The 22,352-nt window shown below is 38.2% G+C and overlaps 1 protein-coding gene across 1 annotated transcript in view; it reads right to left on the minus strand.

Moving 5' to 3' along the window:
• Positions 1 to 536: 536 nt before the first annotated feature.
• Positions 537 to 22,352, minus strand: part of brip1 (BRCA1 interacting helicase 1) — a 62,194-nt gene continuing 40,378 nt past the window's right edge. The window contains exons 15-20 of the mRNA XM_030152884.1: positions 20,907 to 21,066; positions 20,560 to 20,681; positions 5,642 to 5,754; positions 5,476 to 5,558; positions 5,044 to 5,355; positions 537 to 2,949 (exon numbers count right to left, since the gene is read on the minus strand). Of these exons, the coding sequence (XP_030008744.1) occupies positions 2,183 to 2,949; positions 5,044 to 5,355; positions 5,476 to 5,558; positions 5,642 to 5,754; positions 20,560 to 20,681; positions 20,907 to 21,066 (1,557 nt within the window). The 3' untranslated portion in view covers positions 537 to 2,182. The remainder of the gene's footprint in view (positions 2,950 to 5,043; positions 5,356 to 5,475; positions 5,559 to 5,641; positions 5,755 to 20,559; positions 20,682 to 20,906; positions 21,067 to 22,352) is intronic.

Here is a 22,352-nt window from a genome sequence, read left to right on the forward strand (position 1 = left end):
GTAAACACTCCACAAAAAGATGATTAAACTTAATGGTTATCATAATGGTGACCGTCATCTTTCCAGAGTCTGTCTGTCTGTCTTTAGTCTTTTCAAAGTATTTTAAATCCATCCATTTTATGACAGAACCGTTTCAAACACCACAATGTTAAAAATCATCTGTAACAATGACAACAAAAGGGTAACATCCCCTAGCAATCGGTAGTGATTACTATTTAAATTGTTTTTTTTTTTTGTTTTTTTGTTTTTTTTTTTACAAAATCTTATCACAAAAAACTGCTAGAAAATGAACATAGAAAAAAAATATTTTTTTGACATGATAGGTTGACGAATACTTCAAATAAAGGTAAACTAATGTGCATCCACACTTTAATGACCTTAAAATGCCTAATTATGTTTAAGCGGGAATGAAAACACACTTCTTTAGATGAAGTGAGGCATGTCTAAAGCCTACTAACGGCCATATTCTACAATCATATCATTAGAACAAAACTGAACAGTCAAGTGTTTCTGCAAGAAAGCAAATGAAGATTTGCGTGTTTTCATGTTTTAATGATTTGTTAAAACATACATTCAAACAGCACTGTAATTTACTAATGTTGGTTTGTATGTGGTTTATGCTGAGAACAGAAATTAATGGCCTTAATAAGACATACTGTCACATGACATAAGAAGCAGCTCTGTGAGATGGAAGCTGGCTTCACTGAAGCCTCATCATCCTCTGTATGTTTGGTAATAGTGTGTGAGCCAGTGGCCGGAGGCAGCTGAATACAGAACAAGACAAACTGTAAAATACAGACAACATGACGTTGAAAATGCCAAGAACACGATGTCACTACGTATGTCATAGTAACCACATTTATACACACACTAATATTCTAGTATTATTCTGAATATGATAATAATCTGAATTTGAAACAGGTATTCTAGACAGCATATTTAGTTTAGATATTCTGAGTTTGGTCATTTCTGAACTAAGCATTTTCTGATTCAGTCATGTAGAATACGCTGAATTCAGAATGTGGTCTACTGCCTGATTTAAATCAGCTCTCAGCAAAGTACACAAACTAAGGAGCTAACAGTCTGTAAAGGTGCAGCATAAATTTATGACCAAAAGAAAAGCCCCCAATTTCTCACTGGACGGAGAAACGAATGAGAAAGTACATTTAAACATTATCAACGACTTGGACAGTAATGAGAATATCTCACCTTTATACGAAGGTGGTTGAAGGAATCAAAAAGAAGAAATGAAGACTACCAAAGCCCATGACTGGGTGTGTTGCAGCTCCAGCCCACCTGGCGGCAGTAATGCCAACTGCTCATACAAATTAAATAAGATAATGAAGAAGTACTACCGCTGGTGAAACAGCACCACCTTCAGTGCTGCAGAGACTTAAGCAGCATCAAATCAAAAAACGTAAGCTTCTACACTGGACCGGACTGGTCAAATCAGAAACCAATTCAGCTCTAGAAAGCTACTGAACTGGCTGTAAGATCCACCCTTACATGTCACAAAATGTTGCACACTGCTACATTAATTAATTATTTTAGTCAAATATGAAGAGAATATATGGTTCAGGTGGTAAACAAAATCATATACAGTCACAGAAAGAATTATTAGACTGCCCCTTGTTTTCTTAAAGAACAAATACAATAACAAAAATAGCTCTTAGTTTAATTTCAGAGCTGATATCTCGCCATTTTCCATGTTGAGTTCTTACATCAATAACTATGGCACTGTACTGCCAAAAACAGTGCTTTTAGGCATTCCATGCTTTCTTTTGCTTGTTTTAGTCCAATGAAAAACACAGGCGTTAGTACTGGATTGCATAACCGTTGTTTTTGATGACTTTTGATGGTCTAATAATTTTTTCTGCAACTGTACACAACACACTTAGAATAATTCACCTGAGATTGGGGATTTTATGGCAGTGGGAAACACACAGCCTCCTGCCTGTTTACAGTCAGCTCAAACCAACTAACCAACAATTTGCAAGGCTGCCATAGACATGAGTGGCCAAAAGAAAAGCTCGTATATCAGCTTCATTGGACAACCACGGATACCATCAAACATGAAAGACTCAGATATAAAACTGGAACATTCAACTGTTTCAGGAATGATCCACCGCCTGTTTCTGATTGTCACCATAACGTTCATGAAACGTATAACATTTAGCTTTGTTTACAACACATTGTGTGACCCAGGTTGTTGGTTACCTGCTGGAGTGGGGGGAGCTTTATGTCTGGACCTGGACAGCCTGCGAAGCCTATTGCCTGTCTGCCTGTTCTGGTTTTCCATCTGCTCTTCCTGCTCTGGCCTGACTTTTTCTTCTGTCTTTTCCTGTGACAGCTCTGTGCCGTCCCTACTGACTAAAAAAGCACTCTGTCCATCAGAGGCAGGGGCTCGCCCTTGCCCTTGGGCCTGCTCAGAGCCAGAAAGTTCTTCTGACAGCAGGACCTGGCTGTGTGACTCCACAACAATTCTCGGAGGTGTCTTGGCCTCACTCTCTTTCTGTGGGCTTCCTTCTTCTCCTTCATCACCCTCAAATAGTTCTGGAGTGAAAAACACAGTCTGGTCCTCATCTTCGTCATTCCCATCATCCAATGAGAGTGGTTCACTTTCACAAGTGGAAGGGGATCTTCTTGTAGGAGGCTCTGGACCCACACTATGAGTTTCTGGTTTTGTTTCACTGAACCCATTTTCAGCGGGTGGTTTTTCCATTCCCTGGTTTTTCTGGGGTAAAGAAGTGTCCTGTTTCAAAAAGGACTCAGAGAAACAAGCTCTCTCTAAATGCATGTTGGAATCACTCGACCCTTTTTCCTTAAAGATTGGCTTCTTGAAGCAGGTGCTGATGGGACTTGAAGTGAAAATGGGGTAGAGGGGCTGAGCTGTTCTTTTTGGATTGTAGATGGGCTCCGCTGATGGATTGCACATCATCTTCAAACAACCTGAATGAGAAAGATAAATTAATATATATTATATGAGAATTTGTTAAAAAAGGGGAAAAAAAATCTACATGTATTTATAAATATATATAAACATGTATTTTTAAACTTAGCTTAACTTAGGACTGGGCATTACAAGGATCTCGAAACAGGGCCACAATAACATTTACATTAATAATGATAAGATCTGGATATTTTTACTCAATATGAATATGTCTATCACACAGCAGCAATAACCACTTCAGACAATCAGTCTGCAGTTTTTGGTTTGCACATTAAAATAAAACGGAAAATGTTTGTACCTTTCTTGTTCTTTTAGGTTTTTGATCATTTAAAGTGGAGGTCATAACAATATCCCAATCACTTTTACATAGTAACAAAAAATATATATATATACAATTGTATATGTATATATATTGGCCTGTGGGGGCCATGTTATGATCTGGGCTTGCTTTGGTTGGGCTTGTTTACATTCAGCAACATTATGTGTCCAAAAAATGACAGATAAATGTTGCCATATTGCATAAGCTTATTAAAACAATGCCATGGCAAATAAGTTCTGCTGTAAAAGCTCATGGTGTGAGACAACAAAATACTTGAGGTTTTGGCCAAGCTGTGTATTATCAATCAACCAATGACACAATATATTCTTTCAGTAGTAAAACTCATCAATCCTCTTTCTTAAGATGCCAGTAAAGTTACAAAGTAATATTAATATCAATACTGATCAATGTGGAGGAAAACATCATGATCACGTTTTTTGCCACTATGTCCAGTCCTGCTATAACTGACAAAAAGACGTTACAACTTGGAAAGCAGGTTTTAAGTGTCAAAATGAAATGAGGCTGGCATCCCATGCCTGTTCCATAAAGAAAGATGTAAATGCAGCCTTACGCTCAATATAGCCCAAACAAAGGTCAAGGGGATTTAATTAAAAGCAACAGTCCAACATCTGCTCATCAGCTCGCTTCAGCGCCACTCAGGCACGCAAAAGACCTTACAGTAATGAGGCAAGCCACTCAACTGATCCCATGGCTCCCACCCCCAACCACAAGGAGGAAAAGGAGGAGGGTGGGGGCGAGTTAGGGTGGAGGTCTGCTACTGCTCTGCTATCACCCCTCATCCACCACACAGAATTCAGATGGACAAACAGCTCGACCTTGTCATGACCCCAAAAACAATGGGTGTTCGCCAAGGCGATGTGCAAACATGTCACCTTGACATATTTTTGGGGGGTGATGTCATGCTCATACATCCTTTAGAGTGGAAAAGTAGCTTGCACACTCTTTTACATGGTAAAGGAAGAAAGACACAGGGCAGAGTAGGTCCCGGTCAATGTTTCTATTGCATAAAATTTAAAATTCATCAAAGGTTTAGGAACTTTTTCATCACATTACTATGATCAGAAAAACTGAATCAAAGCAGATTCTATACTTTTTTGTTTGATAAATGGTGTAAAACATTTGTGTTTTCACATAAATTTAGTAGTTAAGGAGGTTTTATTGTCAGTCTTGTTTCCATTTTTTAATCCTAGACATTCAAACAATAAGTGTCAATAATAACTTTAACACTAACATAAATTTGAAGACAAAAATGCATGATGCCCAGAAATATTGGCCTTGTTGACTGCCTTTTGGCCTATGGGCAAATAAGATCATTTCACTGTGGTCAGTATTTACCCGTTTTCTTATAATAAAGATTGTTTCCAACTTAATATTATTTACATGTGCTCATTCCAATGTAGTGTGATAAAGGGATGACAGATTATAAGTGATTTCAGTTCACTTATATTTTACAATACTGATTGCATACTTCCCCTGGTAGAAAAACTGGGATAAACAACCAAGCAAAAAATGGCTTGAGTCAGCTATCAGCCAAATTTTAATTTTAAACATCAGTATTGGCCCAGAATTTCACACTCAGAAAAACTTTCAATTTACAGACCTTTATTTATTCTGTATAAACCAAATGAAAGCAGAAGTACGATTAAAAAAAAAGTCCCTGACAAAAGTTGAAGAGACACTGATGTTTGTAGGGACTTGAATAAAAAAAATTATCTGGCTGGACTGAAGTCTTGAGCATTTAACTTGAACTTACCTGCATTACCATCTGTTTCTGCCTTTAACTGTTTATCAGAAACAAAGGTCGGGGGACACGTGTCCTGCTGGGGTTCAACTGGGCAGACCGCTGATAGGGGTGTTTGAGGTTCAGAGGCCTTCGACAGATCTGGTCCTGCTACAGTTGTGGGCATGTGACAGGTTGGGAATGAGACGGTAGAGCTGAGGGGTGGGCTGTCTGCAGCGGCCGCCCCCACCTTCTGCTGCAGCTGAGAGAATGCTACTAAAGACTGCATGGCATTACTGAAGCTGTCGTGATGCCGGACGAGCTGGCGGACCCATTTGGATAGACCTGAGATGCACAAACACACACAACAGAGCCAAACGTTCTTTCAAGCCTTAGAATGGATAACTATTGCCATCTAGTGTTCAAGCTGATAAGCTGTTCAGTAGGACAAAGAATACCAAGTACCTGTGATATACTTATTTGGATTATTCCTGTAACGGTCATCCACTAGAATCAGGGCACCCCAGTCATTTCTGTGGCGGATACACCTGTAAAATCAAATGTGAAGATTAAAGATAGAGCACAAGAATAAATCTTAAGTGAAGAGCCAACATGGAAGAGCCTGCTTTACCTTCCCAGGGCCTGATTCAAAGCTCTATAAGCCTGAATCTCATACCAGCGACTGCCTGGAAGCAAACCTCTAGTCTTGCAGTGCTGGTCATTGTACTTCATCTTCAGCTCCACCTGAATAGAAATTATAGTAAAAATCACTGAAGTAAACATTTAAATCATTCAATGTTTCTTTACTGAAAAATACAGTCGCATTCTACAGTTTGTTTTCCAAAATAAAATTTTTGACACTCATTTGGTTTGTACATTATACTGTGTAGCATCAATATGTCAACAATCATATTGTCCACACCAAACAAGGCTGCAGGAAAAAAACCCTATAAGCAGCCAAAAACTCAAGGGAGTCCATAAAACAGGCACTTGTCTGATGTCAGACCAATTCCATTTTAATCCATGTCCAAAAGTCCATTTTCCAATCACTTCCATAGTTTAAGGCTAAACTTTTTGGAACAGGATGAGTGTACAGTTTGTGTTTTGCAGCAACTTCCTGTCCCAAAAATCAGTCTTTTCAGTGATTTCAAAGCCTACTGAACTTGCATTGTTTTTTGCGTAAAACAGTCATTTGAAAAGCCTGACAGTTTTGCCATTTGCAAGTTGGACTAATAAAATGCTTGGGTGAGATCCTCGAAGGAGAGCTGTGTTCAATGTGGACTTCACGGTCCATATTGACCATATAGAGGGAAAAGGAGAGGGAAAAGGAATGTCAACAAAGTTTGTAAAATACTTAAATAAAGCTAAGGTTCTTTCACCATTTCACCTTAGAACACAAGCCTTTTTGCTCATCTTTCCACACCTTGGGTTCATTTATCATCACTCAGGTAACATTCAACAATCATGTGTCAGTCACAACAATTAAAGACTAGAAATATTGCACAAGTTTTTAAAAATCTTTACAAGTATGACTGGACTCCAGACTGGGTCCATCTGGGCCCAATCAGTCGCCACAATTGTCACATTTAGATTTGACCTGAAAGTCATTTAGTGTGTGCCCACTATAGGCATATAAGATCACACCCTTCACTATCTCTCGAATATGAAATATATACAAAATACTGCAAACATTACAAAAACCTGATTAATCGAGTATATGAGATGGTAAGGTGAGTGGGTGAGAGATGCAAGATGAACCAAACCACCAGTGAATATTACTCAAGGCCTGAAAAGGTCGCTATTAGCTGCCCTTACAGACAGATGTGTTCTGAAAGGGGAACAGAAGGGCTAAACAGAAGCTGTGACAGAGCAGCATAGATGTTGGGGGGGCAGACAAGGTGGTCTAGGCGACATGAACCATCCCTGCACAAAAATGCCAGGAAAGCATCCATCCATTTGCATCCGTCGCTGCTGATTTTAGCGCTAACCTTTCAGAATTGACAAGTGAAAAGTTCAGCTGGCGTCTGATGGGTTGCCATGCAGGGCAGGCTGCTGAACGGGGCTCTAACTGCTTTTGACAGGTACCGTGTGTTCGCCCAGAGCCACCAAACACGGGCCCGTGGCAGGTACAGCCTGTTCCATCACGCAATGCCACTGTGGCCTGTCTAGAGCTCGTGTACGTAAACAAACAAGCAGAGTCACCGAACATCCTAAATGTCGCCCCAAAGCTGAACTATGACTAATCACACCTCACCTAAGAATCAGACAAGCAAGTATGCAACACCTGCCCCTATGAAGACCGTCAGAACTGGCACAAAAGGCTTTAAGAGTTTGTACAGTGCAAGCCTGATCTGGTGACGAGACTTAAATTTACACCTTCAAATAGAATAATGGCATATACTGTCTGTGGGAGGGAAATCAAACGGGAACTACATACAGCTGCACATACAGCTGGCTTCATGCTGAGATGTTTGCCAATGTATGAGACAGTTAAAGAATCCACTTCTAAACCCACAGCTTGAGCACAAAGGCCAGTAGCCTCAAGCCGGTGGTGTCATCTAAATCCAATCACAATCCGTTGCAGCGTTTGAGCCATCACGTCTCCCCTCTGTTCCATGTCATTGTCCAATCTAACATGACAGGTTGCATATGTGAAAAAGCCAATTCTGGCTGCTAGCAAATCTCACAAATGTGCAAGAAACCACAAGCTAGAAGGAATTAGTTAAAATGTCAAGAGATCACTCGCTTGCTTTGGCCTTGTCTTCTACAGCTACCTGTTCATCTTTAAAAACATATATTTGACCAGTAGGCATGATTCGCAGCTGAGGGCATCTGTTTGAGCTACATTTTATTCAGTGTGTGTGTGTTTGTTGCCGGTGTGTGTGCGTCAGTGTCAGTGTGTGCGCCGCTGGCAGTCCGGGACATCTTGTGCCTGTCACTGAGATTGCTGAGCGCCTCATCTGTCACATGTGGCTGAGCTGACAGCTGAGTGGCTCGTCTTAAAGACACTGTCCAAGTGTATACGTGTATACACACACACACACACACACACACACACCTTTTGCCAACATGCTCACACTGACACTAAATATACTCAGATACTTGTAATGTTACACTTAAAAGTAAACCTTTAGTAAACTTAATGGTAACACTTTGGATGGTCCAGCTACAGAGTATTTATACCAGGGCTCTCAAACTCATTTTCTTTCAGGTTCCACATTCAGCCTGATTTGATCTCCAGTGGGCCAAACCAGTAAAATAATAACAGAATAACACATAAATAATGACAACTCCAAATTTCTGTCTTTGTTTTAGTGCAAAAAACCCCATTATATTATGAAAATACTTTTATAAACTATTCAAACAAAAAAGATGTGAATAACCTGAAAAAACTGAAATTTCTGAAGAAAAATAAGTGCAATTTTAACAATATTCTGCCTCAACTTATCATTTCTACATGTGCATTATGGATCGAATCTACAAAGACACTAAACACTTAGTAACAGGCAGAAAATAGTTCAAATTGTGCTGAATTTTCTTTAGACATTTCAGGTTGTTCATATTTGTTCAGGTTTTTCACATTTTATTGTTACAGGATAGTTTGTAAATGTAAATATTTTCAGAATTTAATGTCATTTTTTGCACTAAAACAAAGACAACTACAAAAGCACTCGGAGAGCACAGACCTCCGCCAAGGCAGATCAGTGCCCCACCCCCACCCCCACCAAAATTTAATCACTTGTTCCTTGTGCCAGTATCAACATTTCCTGAAATTTTCATCCAAATCCGTCCATAACTTTTGAGTTATCTTGCACACAGACTGACAAACAAACCAACGCCGGCAAAAACATGACCTCCTTGGCGGAGGTAAAAATTTGAAGTTGTCATTGTTTATAGGCATAGTGTAATATTTTTTGTCACATCAAACTGAGAAGAAAATATGGATTCATTATTTTTTGTCGGTTATTCTGCTGTTATTATTTGACTGTAGATCATATTGGTCTGTATGTGGAGCCTGAACTAAAATGAGTTCCACAGCCTTGACTGTGGAATTTTTGCACTTTGTAAACTCATCCCAGGGGCCGCATGGGAACCTTTGGTGGGCCGCATTTGGCCCCCGAGACGCATGTTTGAGACCCCTGATTTGTACCATTTTAACGGATAACATTCAATATTTAACTGAAACATATATATATTGCATTACTTTAGTATTACTGCACTAAGTACATTATTTTGTTTTTTGTTTTGATCCATGATTTACTAGGTGAGTCAAGCACATCTAAGTGGTGTAAAGAGATGGAGAGGATAGAGGAGGAAGACAATAAAAGAACAGACACACTAGAATTAATGTGAGAAACTGAAGTGGAAAAGTCAAGATGCAAAGCAGAGGCAGTTAAACTGATCAAACAGACTGTGATCTGTTTGCGTTTGCAAACCTGGAGTGAAAAAAGTGTAAAAAGAATTAAAAAAAAAAAAAAAAGCAGAGATAAGTCATGTATTAAAAGTAAGAATGTGTTATGAGTGGGTAATGAACAACTACTTCAGCAACTTGCACAATTTATAGCTATAACAAATTCTTAAGCAGGAGTGATAATATAACCTTTTTGGTAAGAATAAATATGGATAATTTTTTCTGATAATTCATGCATTAAAAGTTTGAAAAAGGCAGTGATGTTGAACATATTTTCTGAAGTACGTGCAATGATTCAACTACAAATAAACCAAAACAGCTCTTGAAATGTTACAAATACTCTTTAAACTCTTTATAAGTGGACTACAAATAAAATGTTGCCATTTTAGACACAGCAAATAAAAGCTGCTGAATTTTGCATACCTTTGAATGTTTTAAAAGACCTTTCATCTGCATCTAGAAGCATTGTGTCTGTTTTCAGTCATCTCACACTTGTGGAGGTTTTGACTTGGACTTGCAGGTTGTTGGCTTTAATTTGTATCTGAGTGTTGTGACTCCAAACTCTCTGTCTTGTGGGTGTTTTGGTTCAACCTTGTCTTGGCCTCATGTCAGAACTGGGTTTGAACAGCCGTCTTCTCATGGGAGGTTTTGGTTAGACATGTGTCATTCTTCTGGGTGTCTGCACTAGGAACTGGCCTTACCATTTAGAGCTGCTGCACTGCATCACTTACAGGTGGACTTGGCAACCGCTTTTATATGTAAAATAATTTTACATTACATACAGGGTGGGGAAGCAAAATTTACAATATTTTGAGGCAGGGATTGAAAGACAGTGTATGACCAATTAGTTTATTGAAAGTCATGAGAATTTATTTGCCACAAGAAAATGTCCATAATAGAAAATGTTTTTTTTCTATGTGTCCTCCTTCTTTCTCAATAACTGCCTTCACACGCTTCATGAAACTTACGCAACTGTTCCTCAAATATTGGGGTGACACCTTCTCCCATTCTTCTTTAATAGTATCTTCCAGACTTTCTGGTAATAGTTTTGCTCATAGTCATTCTCTTCTTTCCATTATAAACAGTCTTTATGGACACTCCAACTATTTTTGAAATCTCCTTTGGTGTGACGAGTGCATTCAGCAAATCACACACTCTTTGACGTTTGCTTTCCTGATTACTCATATGGGCAAAAGTTTCTGAAAAGGTATGGATAATAGTGTTAGGTATGATTATGACATCAGTATATGTTTGGTTTCAAAACAACTGACGTAGTGCCTGCTGAGAAAAAACAACTAAATGTTCATTGTAAATTTTGCTTCCCCACCCTGTACATGTAATTAAACTTTTAGCAGATAATACAACATGCAGGCAAAGACGATTTACCTTTGTGGGAATCTTACCCATGAAGGTCACATGTTATGTTAAACTCAAATAATCTCAGTATTAACAACAGTAAGATAAGTGGAGTGAACAATGAATGAGTGGCCTTGGCCAGATTTACCTTTACACAAACTTCACACATGTACTCAAGAATCCATGCAAATCATGTTCACATTAGAAGGAAATCATGTGCAGCACAAAGTGAGCAAGACTCAAAATGTCTGGAGTTGCCTTCAAGTAGGAAAGTGGCTTTAACGTCACCCTCTTAGTTTCAGTACAGACTTCAGAATTCCTACAGTAGAGCGCAACACTGCTTCTAAGAAAAACAGTGTGTCAAAAAATGGTTTCAGCATTTGATCTGACACGTTTGTGTCTCGACAACATTTACAATTTGAGTTACTTGGCTCCAGTTGTTAAAAAAAAAAAAAAAAAAAGGAAAGGAAAGGAAATGAGAGAATTCCACAGAAAAAATGTCATACTTGTTTTGGTTTCAGAAAAAATACTGTATCAAGAATTCCCAATATAAAAGATGAACCATGTAAGAATGTCTACATTTTGTCAAAAAGTAAATTAAAGCTTGAACACGCATTAGCAAAGAAAACTGTTGACTGATGCATTTTTCTACAGCAGGACTGTAGTGCTGCCAAGGACGCTACAAGTGGTGATCGTGTATTTTATAGCATTCCTGCAGTGACTGATGATAAAGCCATATGTACAGACTTTGTGTGTGCCTAGAGCATCTATCATCTCTTCTCCTTGATGATTTCCATGAACTCTTCCATGAACATTCCTCCAAAATCCCCTTTATCCATCCATTTCACATGCTCATTGGCCTCAGAATTAAAACACTCTCTTGGTTGTCTTTAATGAAAGGCAATAGCAAAAGGTTGGCTGAGCCCTTCATTAAGCTAAGTGAGATGCCTTATCAGTTGTAAGTGTCTTTTTATTGCTTGTTAAAGCCACTTATTGTTCAACTCACTCACGCAGGACATGACTGCTCACTGTAAAACCTGCCATTGGAAAAACTCAACATAAATGTAATACCACCTTTGGCAGAGCTTTCTCTGTGGAGGACTTTTCAAGTTCAACCTTTGATCTTTGTCACAATAACACAACAGGCCAGTAAAATGCCATGCTATGTGCTTAGGTTGTAGCGTCGAAGAGTTATGCCTGTCTGGGAATGTGGACCACGCAGGCATCTAGAGAGCTGGAGTAGTTTAAATGGAGAGAAGCAGGGCTTACACATCTTATCCTAGCAATGGGGTGCTGCCGTGTGACTGTGGCACAGAGTGAGGGAGTTAATATGTCTGGGTCCGTGTGTGCTATTAAAGAGAATGTGCACATGTTAGCACTAGTGCATAGAAATGACAATGTAGAACAAGTCACGAGAATGTATGTGTACATGAGTGCAGTAAGGGAAGACATATGGTGTGAATATGACAAGGTGTTAATATAGTGTGTACATGGAGGTGAATATGTGTTTAAATAAAAATAAAATCTAACGCATTAACACATCAGAAAAAAAGGTGTTTCCAATACTAATGCAGGTTTCACTTAGGATATGTTAACGCCATACTGCTTGCCCCGAAACCTCTATGAAATCTACACTGATATAGAGCAGTGGTGGAATATTATACAGTAGAGTTAACTTTCTGGGTTTGAGTTGGAAAAAAATATTAAAATTGGCAGTAATGCATATATTTTACTTCATGACCAAGCAAACATCATCTAAACTTGAAATATTCTCCATAGTAATCGCAATATGATTTTTTTCCATCAGTCACACAGCCCTGTAAGTGTGATCTAATTAACATGTGAAAAGGTTTATGTAGTCCATCTCATACCTAAACTGATCTCAGTGGCTACGACACGATGGCCATGTAAAATATTAAACTCATAGTAAATAATCAAAGCTTCACAGTCCCTATGTACACTGCATACATGCATACTGCTGCTCACTAATTCAGCCCAAAATATTGTCAATGTGACATTCTACATGAACTGGATATTCTGAATAATGCTTTATTCTGGGTGTGGCTTTTTTTTTTACTAAGATATGTGAGAAGACTGTGTTCAAGTCCACCATCAGTGGAATCAGAGAGTTATAGGGGACAAATATCATCACAGAATATTTTTTGCCTGCTGACATAGTTAAAAATAGGACCAAAGACCCTGTAGCTTACCGGCCAAATTAAAAGCTTTGGGAAATGTATCCAGATGCCATTTATTATCACCCAGTTATGTGTATTTATTATATTACAGAAATAGCCAATGTTTTGGTCATATTCCAATCAGATCTGTAAAAAATTCAAATTCCAACTTGATATCATTGATACTTACTGATTCAATCCACTTCCTATCTCTTACAATGGGAACAATTTTCAAAGTCACACCAAATCCAGAATCAGATCCGGATAGAAATAATTTCAATATTTTGTGTTGACATCATCATACAGAAGCTGTATACCAAGTTTGAAGTCAATCAGAACTGGAGTTTCAGAGAAAAAGATGATTGAAATGTTTTCCCCAGAAGAGCCCATGTTAAATTTTCCGTAAGTTCCCGGATCCAGAAGAAGATCCTGATCAGCATGTGGACATTATGTTTTGGTCATCTCCCCATCAGGGCTGGACTGTAGAAATTTACACTGGATATCATTTATATTTACTGAGTTATTGCATCCATCCACTCCCTATCTGTTATAATGGGGAAATTTTTCAAAGTGGCACCAAATCCAGAATCAGATCCAGATCCAAATAATTTCACTAACTTTTGTTGACATGATCATAAAGAAGCTGTATACCAAGTTTGAAGTCAATCAGAATTGTAGTTTCGGAGAAGAAGACAACTGAAATTTTTGTAACGGACGACGATGACAGACGACGCCGACGGAGGCCGCATGACGACAAAAGCTTACGGCCTGTTGGCCGGTAAGCTAAATATCCCAACATGGACAACTGATAGCGGAGGTACCTCCGCCAAATGGCCTGACAGTGATGAAGAACTCCAGGCGTCACCCTTTTTACGAATCTCCTTGATAAAATGTAAGGAATTCAACCTTGGTCCAAACCCTAATCTTCCACCAAGATTCATCAAAATCAGTTCAGCAGATTGTACATAATCCTGTTGAGTGAGGTTTCAACAACCTTCACTCAAATCTTATCTGTTCATCCGTACCTGTGCTCAATTGTCTTCGGAATTGGTGTGTAAGGTCTTGCGTTATGGTCAGAAATGTGTTTTATGATGTTTTGTGAATGTCCTTGACCTATGGCCATCAAAATCTTAATTCAGTTTTAGTCCAGCTCATCTCTTAGTCCTGCTGAACTTTTGTGCCAAATGTGAAAACATTCTGTCAAGACATTCCTGAGTTGTTGCATATGAAACAGAACGGGGACAAAGTAACAGGATAGAAGTAACTCAGTAATGCCTTCTTCCCTGATAATCTAAATGTGCATCTCATACAGTCCATATGCATTCAAAGTACAAGCATGCCTCATCACTCAGAGAATACAGTAACTGAAAAAGTGCACTGTTACAGAATTTCTCTTGAAACACAAATATTCATTAAAATGTAATAGTATTGATTATTCATCAGTGAATATACCATAATCTGTGGTGGAGGACATATATGCCTCTCTACAACCTCTTGAAGAGCCTATTATCTCCTTGACATCGGCCTGAAGCGCTATCTGTGTTGGTTTGACAGGCTTTGAGAGCTAGCTGCATGGCTCTAACAGTCATTAGTGTCAGTGTCCCCATGCTCTCAGCAGAGTAATGGGGTTAGCTCAGAGACCTTTACAGCCCCCCAGGGCTTCTCTTGGGGGCATACTGCCTCTGCTACTGAAAGAGGAGACAATAAGAGGAGGCAAGTGGAGAGAAGAAAAAGAACAAGATGATGAAGAAAGTAGCATAGGTAAAGGCTTGGCTGTAAAGACAGGATGAAGAATAAAGGGAAAATAAATAACCACTAAAATCCACAATAATGTAAGCTTGGTCTGATAGGTGTGAAGGGCTGGACACTGACATTAACAACTCTGCAAAATTATTACAATCAATTTAAGAGCACTGAATAAATGTAGTCCTGTAACAGATGAACTATAGAATTTGATCATTCATAAACCATGCAATCCAGAGAAAATAATGAATGAATTCATCAAGGAATGAATGAACGAATGAAAGAATGAATGTTGTTCTGATTAGATATTTTAACTTTACTGTTTGCACAGATGCAAAAAATAAATAAGTACCAGATAAACCTGAGCATTTAGTCAAAATACTGCTTTTGTGACAGGAAAAAAATGATTGCACTCACTGTGAAGTGTACACTCTTGCAGAACTTTGGCTTTTATTCTTGTGATAGGTGGGCTTCAGACTTTATTTGCAGTTTGTGATATGGTTTATTGTTTGGAGGACACGTCACCAAGCTTCTGTGTCAAGCTATGAAGTAGAGCAGCAACGTCATGTCTGACTGAATATGAAAAGCAATTTTTATATCACATTCACAGAAGTGGGTAGAATTCTTGTTCCATCTCAGATTACAATATATTGCAAGGTCATTAATTTCAGGAATGTAAAAAATTACCTGCTGTCTGATGAAGGCAGTGGGACCTACAGACTTTGTCAGAGCAGTCTTAGTTCACAGTAGACATTATCTGCAGAACCCATTCGGACTAATAATAATAATAATAATAATAATAATAATAATAATAATAATAATAATAATTAGAATAAAAAATAATAATGGAATACATTTCTATAGTGCTTTTCAAGGCACCCAAAGTGCTTTACATTACTGATCCATTATTCATTCACTCTCACATTCCCACTCTGGTGGTGGTAAACTACACACAGCTGCCCTGGACAGGCTGATGGAAGCGTGGCTGCCAATTCGCACCAAACGGCCCCTCCGACCACCAAACATTCATACACATTCACACACCAGTGAGTGACAGTGGAGGCAAGGAGGGTGAAGTGTCTTGCACAAGGACACAACAGCACATGACTAGGACAGGGTGGGATTTGAAATGCCAGTGCTTCAGTTATTGAACGACCCGCTCTACCTCCATGGCCACCACAAATAAATAAATTGGACTGTCATGGTCACTGTCGACAAAAAAATAAAATCAAAAAATAAAACAAGCTCAAAAGGAATACCTTTCTGCAAAAATTCCACACTTGTTTATTTTTAGATTGTATTTATTTATGTTATATTTTTTATTTGTTGATTCATTTATTTTGAGGCCTAGAACATCAAAGATTAAATTTAACACACATAAGATGACACTCTGCACAGGTTTCAACACATATCAAAGGCTGTTGAAGTGAAGCGCTGAATATGTCATTAGACATGCACAGTGGCTTCATGCTTGGTCAGTTTCACCGTGGTCCTAACTGGCTTTGGCTTCCTCAATCTTCCCCATGTCCTTTACATTACTCATCAGCTCAGCTGCCTTTTTACTCTTGGGCCAAAAAAAACATAAAAACTGCTTCGAAGTTGGATTGGTATATGTACTGTTTTTCTCTTATTTAGTTAACACAAAAAAGACAATTATCTCTAAACACATCGATTAATACCATCTAAACATTAAATTCAATAGAGTGTAAATTGGAAAAATTCTGCTGCAACTTAAAGACAGAATAGTTTCTATTAATATAGATATAAATACACTTGAGTTGGTAGAAAATTAAGTACAGCAATTTCATATATTGTCAGAGTCATTATGCCTTTTTTAGTCACTGAAGCTTCTGCCTTTGTTGAAAAGCATTGTGGATTAAAAACCTGAGCTTTATGTGATACATATTTTTACTTTCCATCTGCTTTTTCTTGCACTTCAGTATTTTTTTCTATAAACATTATTCAATTTTATTCAGCGGATTTTAGCTTTTGTCGTATGCAAACAATTTAATGTCTTCTAATTTCTTATAAAATGGGTCTTATCCCTGTTTTTATGTCCCTTCCATTTCTATTTTGGGTAAACCACAGGGTATTTTTCTTTGTAAACCACTGTGACCTGTATTTCTTTCACCAAAACTAAACACATTATATTTACTGTGATTATTACTTGTCAGGATCAGTGTCTTATGGAATTGTAAATCTGTATAATTCAGAAAATATCTGTAAATAAGAGCTTCAGTAAAAAGCTGAAGCCTCTGGACTGACACCTCTCCAAATCATTAGTTAAATGTTGTTCAACTTAAAAAAAAAAAAAAAAAATCGTAATAAATGCAGCACAAAAGAAGATGCAGTGGCCTGAGAGCTGACAGAGGTGAAAGTGGCAGCTGTGGCTGAGGTGAAAGGGACTGGGAAGCTTCAATCATCCACACGTCTTGGCACACTGACAGAACAGGTTAGTGAAAGCTCCGTCGTGCTCTGACAGGAGGATGCGGAGGAGTACAAGGGAGGAGAGGTAGAGGGGGTGGGGCAGGGCGGGGGGCGTGTGGTGGGGACTCAAACTTAAAGGTCAACTTTATCTAAGGACAGGGCAGACACAGCAACATCGCTTTGGGATTTTTTTTCACGGATCACCAAAAAAAGGATGCTCCTACTTGGTGTGTGTATTTAGGTGTGTGTACATCTGCCAGATACACTTTTTGTGACTTGGTATTCAAAATGCTGACAGTTAGCCAAAAAAAAAAAAACAATAAGAACTGGGGACTATACAGACACAGGTTACAGGTCACGACACCAGACACTGGTGTTGTGTAGTGTGTAGTGTGTGATGGTATGTGTGTTACCAACACTGAGTCTTTCACTTTGGAGGTGAGGATCTACAAGAATTTCATTTTGGGACTAATACTAGTAAAACCATCTATGGCATGTTAAAATGAAGTCCCAGTAGTAAGGAGCCATGACAGTGTGCACACATCCTGGCTGACATCCGATGGAGGGTTAGGGGAACACTTGTCCCACTGGCCTATATATCCTTGCATTTGTTGAATTATTTTGGGTTGTAGATCCAAAACTGTATCCCGCATTAATGCCGATTAATGCCACTTAACCAGGTGTCTATGTAAAATTACTTCCAACAATTAGAAAAGTCAGCAAAGCTTACAGATACAGCCACCAAGTCACACAACACTTTGTCTCTCCAGCTCCCTGATACCCTGCCTACCCAGCAATTAATTTTTAGTCTTAACTAGCTCTTAAAGATCACAAATTACCTCCTTATGCTGCTGACTCTGGACTCCTTACAATACTCATTCTTCTTGATTTAACAGCAGCTTTTGACACTATCTCCCACTCCATTCTCATCCACAGACTAGCCTCCACTGGCATCTCAGACACACCTCTAGACTGGTTCATCTCTTACCTCTCTGGCCACACTCAGTTCATTCAACTGAAAACATTCACATCCCACCCATCCCCCCTCTCCTCTGGTGTTCCCCAAGGCTCTGTTCTTGGGCCCCTTTTATTTATCATTTATCTCATCCCCCTTGGTCAAATATTTCATAAGTACAATATTCATTTCCATTGTCATGCGGATGACACCCAGCTCTACCTGTCCACCAAACCCAATTCCACCCTTCCACCCACTTACCTCTCTAACTGTCTACAGGAAATTAGAGCTTGGTTCTCCATCAACTTTCTCAAACTTAACAGTAACAAAACAGAAATTCTTCTTATTGGCACTAAATCCACCCTATCTAAAATAACTTTTCCATTCAGATTGACAATTCCCCAGTTTCTCCCTCCCCCCAGGTTAAGAGTCTGGGTGTCATCCTTGATAACACCCTCTCTTTTCAATCTCATATTAATAATATCTCCCGTTTAGCCTATTTCCACCTGCGCAATATCTCCCGTCTCCGTCCATCCCTCTCCCCCAACAATACTGCAATTCTGGTCCATAGCCTGGTCACATCCCGCCTAGATTACTGCAACTCCCTTTACTTTGGTTTACCAAACAAATCTCTTCATAAACTCTGCTGCCCATATCGTCACCAGAACCTCATCCATGAGTCACATAACACCTGTCCTGCAACAACTCCACTGGCTTCCTGTTAAATTTCGCATCATGTATAAAATTCTACTTCTCACTTTCAAGGCCATAAACCACCTCACCCCTCAGTACCTCAGTAACCTCCTCCACATAAACACTCCCACCCGCAGTCTCAGGTCATCTTCATCTATCCAACTCACCCTCCCACCTGCCCGCTTGACTACCATGGGGTCCAGAGCTTTCAGCCGCTCAGCCCCCCGCCTCTGGAATGCCCTCCCGAAATACATAAAAAATTGTGATTCTATTACCACCTTCAAATCCCAGCTTAAGACTTATTTATTCAGACAGACCTACTCAATTCTATAATTTCACTTTTATCCACTGCCATTTTATGAACCTTTGTGTTTTATATATGTATATGTGTAATTGTAATTGTGTTTTATTTATTTTATTTACTTTTAACAACTTTGTACAGTGACCTTGAGTGTCCTGAAAGGCGCCTATAAATAAAATGTACTATTATTATTATTATTATTATTATTATTATTATTATTATTGACTTTCAATGTTTTAAAATGCAATATGTGAGAGAAAGGCACATGTAAAGAACATGTGTCAAATTTGAAAAGAATTAGGTGAAAAACGTTTGAGGAATTGACAAATTTTCTAAGTTGAAATTTTTACAGATTTGTAAAAAAAAAAAAAAAAAAAATTAAAAATTGAAATACAGCCATCAAACTGTGGACTATACCTCTCCCAGTGGTAAAGAACACGTGTGTCAAAGTTGAAAAGAATCAGGTGAATAGTCTTTGAGAAATAGGTTGGACAAAAATCTTGGATGGACAGATTCCTAACATAATTCCTGGGACACCTGGTTTAATACCCCCGCCCGCCCTGGGGTATAAAACATATTTTGAAGTGTATCCAAGTAAAGCATTACAGTGTGACAAAACATATGGTGCAAACAACAGTAAAATCAGAAATGGACTTTCACTGTTGGTGCTGATCTGACAATAAAGTCCATGATTCAAGCAATCATTTTTCAAAGTAAAACCACAAAACGATATGCATTTCTATTATTAAAATAAAAAGTATGAAAACTGGTTGTTTTCCTGTTTTTGATTTTGTAGTCAAATCAAAACAAAACAAAAACAGATAATACTATTAAAAATATCACACTCAATATGCATACATTTAGACTGTAAAAATATACTCAGATAGATATAGTTAGACATTAAATTCAAATTCAAAGTCCAGCATCCACAGTGTGTTTCTGGAAAACTTTCTTGTGGCCCATGGATACATGTAGTCTCCAATCAGTTGGTCTATTTTAAAGTGATAAATACAGCTACCCAAATGAAACAAAATCATAAAAACACTTACGGTAGCATGTAATCATTTCACAAGACCCTCAAAAAATGTTGAAATATAACACCTGAGAATGAGACTACAGAATATTCTATTATTTGGACAGTGGAGAACATGTCAGAAATTTAGATCCTTGTATTGTCTTCACCTTTAAGTTTATAAAATTGTTTTGCCACACCTGACTGTGCTGCTCTGTACGAGAAACTCAATCATGAATTTAACTTGTCAGTTTGAATGAAAATCTAACCTTTTGTTTTGTATAAAACCATATCCTTTATGTGTCCACCCAAAACATGAGAGTGAACTGTGATGTGATGAACTGCAAATGCAGTGGTTAACAGACAGTAGAGGACTAAGTGCACAACATTTAAAAATAAGTGATGCAGAGGTGAGCAATTCAAGGACTTTTGGGCCTGATTAATTAGTGGGTACAGCTTCTATGATCTACTTACTTGGAGGTCTTTGATGTTTGGGAAGGGGATTCCAATAGTGACCACTGCCCTGGCATTATCATCAGTGAAGTCCAGCCCTTCACTTACTTTACCCCGACAGACCGCGATCAGCAGAGCACCATCTAAAAAAAAAATCAAATGAAGTGCACCTTTAAACATGTATATGTGCTACAAAACCATCTTCACATGCAAAAAGCTGTCAATATCATCATCATCATCATCAAGAGACCATTCGTTCATTCACTCATTCTGCATTTGCAGCCATCAAACACCAGTGAAAGCTCAGACCGATGCGCCAAAACCACTTGCTGATCCAAAGTCCATTTTATGACGTGTCCCACTCTCACCTCTTTCTTCACAGTATTTGATGGCATCGTAGTACATCCTGAGCAGTTCATCAAAGTCCCCTTTTCCCCCGCCACGGGGCTCTGCAATTACAGTTTTGTGTTGTTCTAGCTTCTCCCAGAGTCCGGTGTTGATCCATCGATCTCGGAGTTTGTCCAGCATCTGATCATATCAAAGTAAGAATCAGGTTCTAAGTACTGACAAGAAACATGAGCCAAAAATAGAAACAGATTCCTGAGACTGACAATCCCCCGCAGAAAACAATGCAGAAACAAAATCTGCTGGACAACACACATGATAGACTACATATGTTTGAACATATTTTCTTTCACCTTACTCTCACAAACATTAATACCCTTAAAAGTAAGTAAGTGTATTTTTTAAACTTCAAAGAACTCTAAACATTACATGATATATTCAGACTTTGCAAGACTTGAAAAAATCTGCAATTTGATAATACATTTCCCAAGGATTTGGGAAGATGATGTTGTATTTTTAATTAAATGATACTAAATGTATTTTTCTGTAAAAAAAAAAAAAAAAAAGTTTTTAAAATCAAAACCTGCATTTAGCAAGATTATATTTTATGCACGATCAAATACATTATTGACAGAAGTATGGATGCATGCACCAATTGTTGAAATTGTGGATGAATGCCAAAATTACTTTCTCTTTAATTATTTTTCTTTATTTACCATGAATTTTCACCCCTGTTGTTCAAGGGAGGCAAATTAAAAAAAAACTGTCGTAAAGACTTAAAGGAATTCATCATAATATCTTTACATGAACACAAATTCAAAATTGTGCGACAACCTTAAATATAACAACAGATAAGCATCATGCATCACAACATATGGTAAAATATCTTCGAATTTACTGATAACTAATGAGTCTACCTGCTGTTTCTACGCATAACAGTGGTAATTATACATAAAATCTAAATTTCCCGGAAAAGAAGTGGAAAAATGTTGGAAATATTATTATGCAATGAAAGATCCTTGCAAGTGACTTTTGTTGTTTTTGTGTTATGTGTTCTTAATTTGATCACAACAGCTATTTACATATATAGATTTTGCAAATTATGAATGTTCAATAAAAATTTTATCCGATTCCAGTGAAAAGTAATCAACTGGTTAAATTTAGAATAAACATACTAATAAGGCCCCAACTGTCAACCTCAAAAAACTCAAATTAAAAACAGTATTTGGAGTAGAAATTTAGAATTTCCAAAGCCGTCTGAACTAATTAGAAGTTGTCACATGACTTTTCTCCAGACAATCCATGACATGAAGTGGGAGGGCCTCAGTGAGTTGAGGTAGTGACCAATGAGGTACAGAAGAAAATTCGGGGAAAATGGTGCTGACAAATTCAGGTAACGACAACATTTTTCCATTCTGAAACACAAAGCTTGTGACAGAGAGCAGGAAGCATTTAGCTACCCATGTTTT

Source organism: Sphaeramia orbicularis, chromosome 13, assembly GCF_902148855.1.
Source record: "Sphaeramia orbicularis chromosome 13, fSphaOr1.1, whole genome shotgun sequence".
Classification (NCBI taxonomy): Eukaryota; Metazoa; Chordata; class Actinopteri; order Kurtiformes; family Apogonidae; genus Sphaeramia; species Sphaeramia orbicularis.